General features: G+C 35.1%; 3 protein-coding genes and 1 long non-coding RNA gene across 6 annotated transcripts; 2 read left to right on the forward strand and 2 right to left on the reverse strand.

Annotated features, from left to right (window-relative positions):
• Window positions 1–39: 39 nt before the first annotated feature.
• On the forward strand, window positions 40–2,231 carry LOC9311292 (ubiquinone biosynthesis protein COQ4 homolog, mitochondrial). Of its 3 annotated transcripts, none has more exons than XM_002875178.2 (5): window positions 40–369; window positions 567–1,064; window positions 1,147–1,415; window positions 1,499–1,678; window positions 1,771–2,231. In XM_002875178.2, exons 1-2 carry the CDS (start codon window positions 184–186, stop codon window positions 1,059–1,061), a joined length of 681 nt encoding a protein of 226 aa, XP_002875224.1. In that variant the 5' UTR covers window positions 40–183; the 3' UTR covers window positions 1,062–1,064; window positions 1,147–1,415; window positions 1,499–1,678; window positions 1,771–2,231. The 3 variants fall into 3 exon arrangements, with proteins under 3 accessions (XP_002875224.1, XP_020879825.1, XP_020879826.1); XM_021024166.1 differs by having other exon boundaries at window positions 1,152–1,415; XM_021024167.1 differs by having other exon boundaries at window positions 1,245–1,415.
• A 425-nt stretch (window positions 2,232–2,656) lies between these two features.
• On the forward strand, window positions 2,657–3,942 carry LOC9311293 (protein SPIRAL1). Its single transcript, XM_002875179.2, has 3 exons — window positions 2,657–2,757; window positions 3,284–3,583; window positions 3,682–3,942. Exons 2-3 carry the CDS (start codon window positions 3,299–3,301, stop codon window positions 3,757–3,759), a joined length of 363 nt encoding a protein of 120 aa, XP_002875225.1. The 5' UTR covers window positions 2,657–2,757; window positions 3,284–3,298; the 3' UTR covers window positions 3,760–3,942.
• On the reverse strand, window positions 3,914–5,200 carry LOC9311294 (ubiquinone biosynthesis protein COQ4 homolog, mitochondrial). Its single transcript, XM_002876845.2, has 2 exons — window positions 4,772–5,200; window positions 3,914–4,563 (listed from the first exon to the last, which is right to left on the reverse strand). Exons 1-2 carry the CDS (start codon window positions 4,955–4,957, stop codon window positions 4,069–4,071), a joined length of 681 nt encoding a protein of 226 aa, XP_002876891.1. The 5' UTR covers window positions 4,958–5,200; the 3' UTR covers window positions 3,914–4,068.
• Window positions 5,201–7,206: 2,006 nt separating this feature from the next.
• On the reverse strand, window positions 7,207–8,360 carry LOC110228722. Its single transcript, XR_002332228.1, has 2 exons — window positions 8,277–8,360; window positions 7,207–7,475 (listed from the first exon to the last, which is right to left on the reverse strand). It is a non-coding gene; the product is annotated as an uncharacterized LOC110228722 (long non-coding RNA).
• Between the last annotated feature and the right edge of the window lie 107 nt (window positions 8,361–8,467).

Consider the following 8,467-nt stretch of genomic DNA (forward strand, 5'->3'; position numbering starts at 1 on the left):
GAGTCTGCGTTTGCTTCTTCTTCTATATCTCTGATCGCGAGTTTTCACCAAAGGTTTGTTTCTCAAACCCTAAAATTCTACAGATTGCTTTGATTTCGTTTCTCTGATGTCATAGGCGAGCTTAGATCGTAGATTCCACTGTTGGAAGGTTTCGTTTTATACAATAGGTCAACTCTACGAACGATGATCATCGAAAGAGCTCGAGTTCCGTTGAGGCGATGGCAACAAGCTGCGGTGGCAATGGGATCTGCTATCGGTGCGTTGGTAGATCCTCGTAGAGCGGATCTGATCGCAGCTCTCGGTGAAACCACTGGTAAACCAGCTTTTGAAATGGTTCTTGAGAGGATGAAGAAGAGCGAAGAAGGAAGAGTGAGTTTTTCAAATCATAGATTTGTGAATGAATTGGAGATTTTTTGTATTAGCGAATCGATTTGATTACAATTTGAGCTATGAACAATTCTTAGGTTTTAATTGATTAAGATTTTACTTAATGAATGATTTGTCTTTGTTTCTAAGATTTTGGTTACAATGGTGTTTTGATCTTTGGTGGTATCTTTACTTTGAAGGCTATATTATTGGAACGTCCTCGTGTTGTGTCAGAGCAAGTAGGTCATGCTTGGGATCTACCAGACAACACATTTGGAGCTGCATATGCTAAATTCATGGGATCTAGAAACTTCTCTCCCGATGATCGTCCGCCCGTGAGATTCATGGAGACGGATGAATTGGCTTATGTTGCAACACGGGCGCGTGAAGTTCATGACTTATGGCACACTCTGTTTGGCCTTCCTACGAATCTTATTGGCGAGTCGGCTTTGAAAGTTATAGAGTTTGAGCAGATGTATCTTCCGATGTGTATGCTTTCTGTGATTGGAGGCACTGTGAGGTTCAACGAGAAGCAGAGATCAATGTTCTTGAAGCATTACCTTCCTTGGGCTGCTCGAGCAGGAAGACAATGTACTGACCTCATGTGTGTGTACTATGAGCGTCACTTTAGTGAAGACTTAGAGCAAGTTCGAAGAAACTGGGGAATCATCCCAGCTCCTCAACATCCTAAATGATAGGTTTTTTCTCACTTTGAGAACACATTTACTTTGTTTACATACCGATAAATCCAGTTTCATTTAGTTGTGCTCTTTCTCTTAGACTAGATTTTGATCCGCTGTACACAAAGAAAGTCAATTTAGATCCTAGTGTCGGTCTTCAAGCCATAGCAACATCTTGAAACGGTTATGTTTGAGCAGATTTGGAAGCTTTTTGTCATAAAGCAACCATATCTGCAAGTAAAAGATCCTAAGATTCTCTTATACTAAAATTGCAAGACTTCAAGATTGCAAAATCCGTGGTTGGTCCAAGAATAACAAGAGGCATCTCAAGTGACATGGGACGATGTTGGTGGTCTTAAAGACCTAAAGGTAAATAAATTTCTAAAACTTTCATTGTTACTTGGTCGTCCTGTTTTCTCCATTGCGATTAATGGTTTATTTCTTTGTGACAGAAAAAGCTCCAGCAAGCTGTTGAATGGGCAATGAAACATTCAGCTGCTTTTTTGTGAAAATGGGCATATCGCTGATTCGTGGGATACTTCTCCATGTTCCTCCAGGTTATTCAAAGACAAGTAGACAACTCTTGCTTAAGTCACTGCAAATGTTTCTCAAGCGTCCTTCTTTTCGTTAAGGTATATAGTTCAGAAAGTTACGAAAAACCCTACTTTCTTTGTGAAACATGTTTACTGATTTTTCTTGTGTTTTTATGTGGGATGCGATTCAGCTGTGCAGAGCTATTTTCTATGTATGTTGGAGAAGGTGAAGCATTATTGCGGATCTACATTTTAAAGAGCTCGACTTGCTTCTCCAAGTATAATATTCTTTGATGAAGCTGATGTTGTCGCCTGTAAGGTTGTTTTCCATCTCTCCTAACTCTTGCAACTGCAGTGGTCAATCGCCATTCCAAACCGCAAAGAACTCACTTTTACCCGCATTGGCAGTCAAAGAAGTCGAAGCTTATTCATCATTCAGGAAGTCCAAACGCTTGCCTTCAAAACCGAATCCGAAAGACAAAAAGAGACTTCCACTGTTTTCGGTTTAGGATTCGCATGGCAATTTGGTGTTTTGAGCTTAATGTTTTGCTTGCAACTGGAAATTATTTCTTCAACCACACTAAACATGAACTAGCAGTAGCAGCTGCTACATGAGACTTAAAACAGTTCAAAGTCAAAAAAGTTTCTAATTTTTGTTTTCTTCAGAAACACCAAAATATCTTTTGTTTCAAAGTTCAAATTTTTAAATGATGAAAACGGCTAATAATTATTAGATTCGAACAATGACAAAGACTGGCCATTACATGACAATGGCCCACGAACCTCACCATCGTCGTGAAATTTCTTAAATCACCCAATAATTTCACTGGTTATCTCTTTACTAATTGAATAATTTTTACTCCAAATCCAAAATAATTATCTGAAATTTCACAAAGCTCCAATAAAATTATCACCGGTTTTGGAATAATATCATTATTAATGAAGATATTTCGCTGAAAGATGTGAATCTTTTTGTCTTATTTAATCAGAATTTGAAATCGTTTGTTTTTCTGGTTAACCGATATATTAAACCGGAACCCTGACACAAACAAAACCGGTCTGAGCTTATAAATAGAGTGGCTCGCTTATTATGACTCAGTTGTCAGTTCCGAGTCTGCGTTTTGCTTCTTCTCCTTCAGTTTCTTCTTCTAGATCTGATCGCGAATTTCACCAAAAAGGTTTGTTTCTCTAACCCTAAAATTCTCCAGATCGCTTTGATTTCGTTTCTCTGGTGTCTTAGCCGAAGTTAGATCGTAGATTCATACGTTTCGATTCATCGATTATGCTTCGAATTACGGTGTTTTTTATCCTCAGTTTTAAGAGATTACGTCTTTAGTGATTTCGTAGATTCAGGAATTTAGAAATGGTGATTTGATTTCGCTGCTTTTAGATCTGATTGTTCTTCGCTCTTGTTCCTATATTGGCTAAAAACTAGGTTTCTTCGTTTCATTCTCCCAAGATTCTTCGAGAATTTTGAATTTCGAGTTGATGATTATATGGTTTTGTATAATTGACATTGCTACAACTCTGAATCTTGCATATCTGATTGTGAATTTTAAGAAATTATGATGCATTGATGATACTAGAAGCAGCATTTTCACAATTGAATTCAGACTCACTTTGTTACAGCTCTGAATCTGTTATCTCTGATGCTTCGAAGTTATAGTTTCTTATTAGATTTCGGGTTTTGCTTTGTTGTGCTAGGTTTCATTTTATACAATGGGTCGTGGAAACAGCTGTGGTGGAGGTCAAAGCTCATTAGATTATCTCTTTGGTGGTGGTGACGCTCCTGCTCCTAAGCCAGTTCCAGCTCCTCGTCCTGCTCCTACTGAAGCTAACAACGGAACTGCACCACCAGTAACAGCTGCGACCGCAACCGCACTCACGACTGCTACTACTTCTGTTGAGCCAGCAGAGCTTAACAAGCAGATTCCAGCTGGTATCAAAACTCCTGTTAACAACTATGCCAGAGCTGAAGGACAGAACACCGGCAACTTCCTCACTGTATGTTTTGTTTTCGTGTCCATTACTCGAATACCCGTGAATTGAAATGGTGATGATACTCACACACACACACTCTCTCTCTCTCTTTATCTCTCCAGGACCGTCCTTCGACCAAAGTTCATGCAGCTCCTGGAGGAGGATCATCCTTGGGTTATCTCTTCACTGGTAGCAAGTAAAATAATTGCATATGCCTATCCATTGTCTTTTGCTGCGTTATCTCACTATGAGACTGTTTGATGTGAGCCTTTAAATGATAAGAAGTCGATTTCTTGTCTCTCCCTATCTCAACTCTTATCTGTAATATTCTGTTGAAATGTTTGAATCAAAAACTTCCAAGTTATCTGTTATTAACCATCAAATGCGTGTACAACTTCTGAACATCAGAGATTCAGAGTAATCGAATCCACTACACATTAACAAGAGAATTGACATTAACTAAGTGATTCGAATGCATTCGAAAACAGATTAAACTGGAACAAAATACATCATTTAGGATGTTGAGGAGCAGGGATAATTCCCCATTTTCTCCGGACTTGCTCTAAGTCTTCACTGAAGTGACGTTCGTAGTACACACACATGAGGTCAGTGCATTGTCTTCCAGCTCGAACAGCCCAAGGAAAGTAATGCTTCAAGAACATTGATCTCTGCTTCTCGTTGAACCTCACAGTGCCTCCAATCACAGAAAGCATACACATCGGAAGATACATCTGCTCAAACTCTATAACTTTCAAAGCCGACTCGCCGATAAGATTCGTAGGAAGACCAAACAGAGTGTGCCATAAGTCATGAACTTCCCGCGCCCGTGTTGCAACATAAGCCAATTCATCCGTCTCCATGAATCTCACGGGCGGACGATCATCGGGAGAGAAGTTTCTAGAGCCCATGAATTTAGCATATGCAGCTCCAAATGTGTTTTCAGGTAGATCCCAAGCATGACCTACTTGCTCTGACACTACACGAGGTCTCTCCAATAATATAGCCTTCAAAGTAAAGATACCACCAAATATCAGCGTAACAAAAATCTTAGAACCATAGACAAATCATTCATTGATCAAATTGGTAATCAAATCAAATCGATTCGTATAAATTACTTATTCCAGAATCGCTAAATCGAAGAATTTCAAAATCAATCAAAGATCAATGATTTGATCAAACAATAAGAGAAGCGAGAAATATGAAAAGACTCACTCTTCCTTCTTCGCTTTTCTTCATTCTCTCAAGAACCATTTCAAAAGCTGGTTTACCAGTGGTTTCACCAAGAGCAGCGATCAGATCCGCTCTACGAGGATCTACCAACGCACCGATAGCAGATCCCATAGCCACCGCCGCTTGTTGCCATCGGCTCAACGGAACTCGAGCTCTTTCGATAATCATCCTTCGTAGATATCTCTCTGGTTAAACCCAACGGCGATTCTACAAATCAGATTGAAGTCGGTGGACGACGACGACGATTTTAGATGACACGCGCGTCACGCGCTTATGCCTTCGCGTGGACGGACTTTCTTTCACTGAAGCTTTTCGAGGGGGATTTCAATTTGGGCTTTTTAGTTTATATAACTCCCAAGTTATTGAGGCCCAGTATTATAAAGTTAAAATGTTGAATGTTAGTTAGCTGCTTACTTATCTCAGAATAAAATTAAGATATAATGTGAATATATTATAGTATTATGTTCTAAACTGGAGAAACTACTAAAAAATAAAATAAAAATTGTTAACACCATATAATATACAAGTTTGATCCGACCAAAAAAAAAATATATACAAGTTTGAATTTGAGTGGTTTAAACAACGATGGAAACTAGAAACTACTAGGCTACAAATCCTCACCGTAAAATAAATTTAAAATGACAAATTCTGCTGAAGAATTTACTTACTGAAAACAATTATTTAATAAGTTTTCAGAAAAGGAAAATAATTTTATTCTTTTTAGTTGACAAAATAAAAGAAAACAATTTTTGAATTTATAAAAATGCTAAAACATAAGAATTTGGGCCAAGAAAGACTAAGAGATTCTCTAGTCAAACTCAGACCCAAGAAAAATAGCTTTTTGGCCCTGAAATATTAAAAATGAGATAAACTAGTTATTAAAATTGGTAAAAGGCTAAAAGCCTCCGGCGAGGATCGAACTCGCAGCTATGTTAAACTGGTATACAGTGCAATTTTTAATAAATAAAAATTAATTTATATGGAGTTGTCAAATTTGTAATTGTATTAAATAATATATATAAGAAACATTTGTTAGTCTACCATTAGCAATTGGTTTTTGAATAAACACTTATGATTTCTAACATGATAAAATAGTTTAGTTTGATGATCCAAATAAATTTTATTGTAGAGTCTATTTAACTGTCAATTTTTTTTTCTAAATAGTAGAGTCTAGTTAAATTTGAATTTGTGAAGAAAACACTGTCCAATCTTTATTCCTCATTATCACGTTTAATTTCAGATTTTGTGATTTCATCTTTTCCTCTACATAATGAACAATACTTCTCCTCCAATGGCAGAATATGTATTTTTAAGGAGCAGATTTCTATAAGTTTTTTTTCTTTGTGTGATCTTCGATTCTTATTTTTCAACATTGAGTTTTTCAGTTGTATTTCACCATTTTTGCAATGTTGATATCATAAATTTCGTTTGATTTGTACTTGTTGTCTTTGGTAATAGTAATATTATCATGCACTCATGCTTGGTGAGCTTTTAGTGCACAATTTAAATAAATAAGTTTGAATTTACATAAAATTAAAATATCCATAGTATGTTTGTACATCTATGAATATTCAATCATTTACATACAATTCAATTCGAGAAGAATATATATATTAATTGATATACATGCTTTAAAATCTTGAAGACATAACTAGATGAGGCAGAAACTATAACTAAATTTGTTCTCTAAAGATCATTGATAATCTCTGTAGAGCCGTGTAAATTGAACCTTCTGCTGAGTTTTGGAACCCATCGGTCGGAGGTATAGACCTCTTCGCGGTCGATAAACTACCGACAATCTTCCACACACAAGTTGAGCATATCTACAACTTCCACGTAAGTCATCTTTAACTTGCCTTTAAACAATTTCCACAATAACTCTGTAGACAATCTTTTAAGAATCAGTTAAAAACTTATTCAAAATTAATTATGTGTAAATAGATTAGTTATTTTTTTTGTTTTTTTATTGTTATTTATGTACTCTAGACAATCCAGTTACATTCATGATTTTTTATGTTAAGTATATCCATATTAATTATTACCAAAGGTTTACGTGTCAATTGTGATTTAATCCGGCAATTTGATATAGTTCCTCTGTTTCAAATTATAGAATGTTTTAAAGATTTTTCTTTGTTTCAAAATATAGGAAATTTTACAACTTTCTATGCAAATATTAAATATATTTAATATTTTTAATTATTTATACTCTGCATTTTTTCTGTAAATGGTTGATTTTTTCAAAATCAAATATTAAATAATAGTCTTAAAAAGAAATTTTTTTTTACCTATGTGCTTTTAGTAAAACATTATATTTTGAAAGAGAGGGAGTAGATAATAAGAAAATCATCCTCCAAAATAACAAATTAATGTCACATTCAAGTCTCAACACTCAATAACTTAAAAGGCAGTAATAGGTCAATTGGGAAGGATTACCTGAAAAATAACCTTACAATCTGTAAATAATTACAAGAGAATGCCATTACAATTAAAGTTTTGATGACAAAATAAAAAAATATGCGGAGGGGTAAAATTGTAATATTCCCGCTGTTGGGATGCGGATCCCGGATCCTACAGCCGGATCCTGTTTTTTTAAATATGGCTGACCCGATTATGTCATTGGGAGATGACTGTTGGGCTTACAATATGTTTAGGCCCATCATGAATCTCCTTTTGATTTTTTAGGAATCTGCAGTAGATATAAGCAAATAAAAACATTAGCCACACAAGTCAAACATTACCATAACTATTTTTCCGGATCAAATATACTACTCTATATTTTGCCTTAACAAACAAATCACATAATTTACACTTCCTAAAATAAAACGCATTTATTTATATTCCATATAATAACAAATCAAGCATATTCTTTACTTATTCTAAAATCGGGAATAATTTAGCAATTAATTTTTTGATTAATTGCACTCAAATCTCGCAAAAATCTTACCATATCAACTCAAACTATTAATGCCAATGTAAAAATATATAGTGTAGACGGTGAATTAAATGCAAAGCTAATTAATCCATATCTCCCTATAATATATTGAAAGATACAGTATTGTAACTTATTAGATAATTATACTACTCTCTAAATTAATTTGACTAATAATTAGACACAAATCTCGCAAAGATCTTTCCATATCAATACAAACTATCAATGCCAATTTAAAAATTATCTCTTTAAATGCAAAACTCAATTATTTGTATTTCTTTATATTGAAAGATATAGAATTCTAACTAATTGTATTTCCATTATTAGTTGGTATTAAAAATCACACAATCTCTTCAATATCCATATTCAGTTCGATATTGATATACCAAACAAGTAAATCGGAAATTATATGCAAATAAATCTCCCTAAATCAAGCATATACCTTTAAGATCCTAATCCCAAATTATATTATACGGCCTATATTCTCTAAAACCTAATAAAACTAAAGGCTCCATACGATTACTATAAATATAGGGACCTGCATTAGAAAGAACTCACCTTTCAAAGCTTTACCATTACCACTTCACTATTTCTGTAAGAAAATGGCAGCTGTTCAAGCATTCACCCCTCTTGCTGACATTAAGCCCTTCAAAACACATTGGAAAATTCAAGTTAAGATTGGGCATTCGTGGACACAATACACTCAATTCACCGGGGAAACAGTTTCTCCTGGAAACCAACAATCAAAG

This window comes from Arabidopsis lyrata, assembly GCF_000004255.2.
Source record: "Arabidopsis lyrata subsp. lyrata unplaced genomic scaffold ARALYscaffold_5, whole genome shotgun sequence".
NCBI classification, from domain to species: Eukaryota; Viridiplantae; Streptophyta; class Magnoliopsida; order Brassicales; family Brassicaceae; genus Arabidopsis; species Arabidopsis lyrata.

What these genes read in the sequence shown, in the direction of transcription:
- LOC9311292 (XM_002875178.2), top strand. Translation starts at nt 184, where the DNA reads ATGATCATCGAAAGAGCTCGAGTTCCGTTGAGGCGATGGCAACAAGCT. An exon ending in AGAAGAGCGAAGAAGGAAGA is followed by an intron (nt 370 to 566) that starts GTGAGTTTTTCA and finishes TTTACTTTGAAG; the next exon opens with GCTATATTATTGGAACGTCC.
- LOC9311293 (XM_002875179.2), top strand. Translation starts at nt 3,299, where the DNA reads ATGGGTCGTGGAAACAGCTGTGGTGGAGGTCAAAGCTCATTAGATTAT. An exon ending in ACACCGGCAACTTCCTCACT is followed by an intron (nt 3,584 to 3,681) that starts GTATGTTTTGTT and finishes TTATCTCTCCAG; the next exon opens with GACCGTCCTTCGACCAAAGT.
- LOC9311294 (XM_002876845.2), bottom strand. Translation starts at nt 4,957, where the DNA reads ATGATTATCGAAAGAGCTCGAGTTCCGTTGAGCCGATGGCAACAAGCG. An exon ending in AGAAAAGCGAAGAAGGAAGA is followed by an intron (nt 4,564 to 4,771) that starts GTGAGTCTTTTC and finishes TTTACTTTGAAG; the next exon opens with GCTATATTATTGGAGAGACC.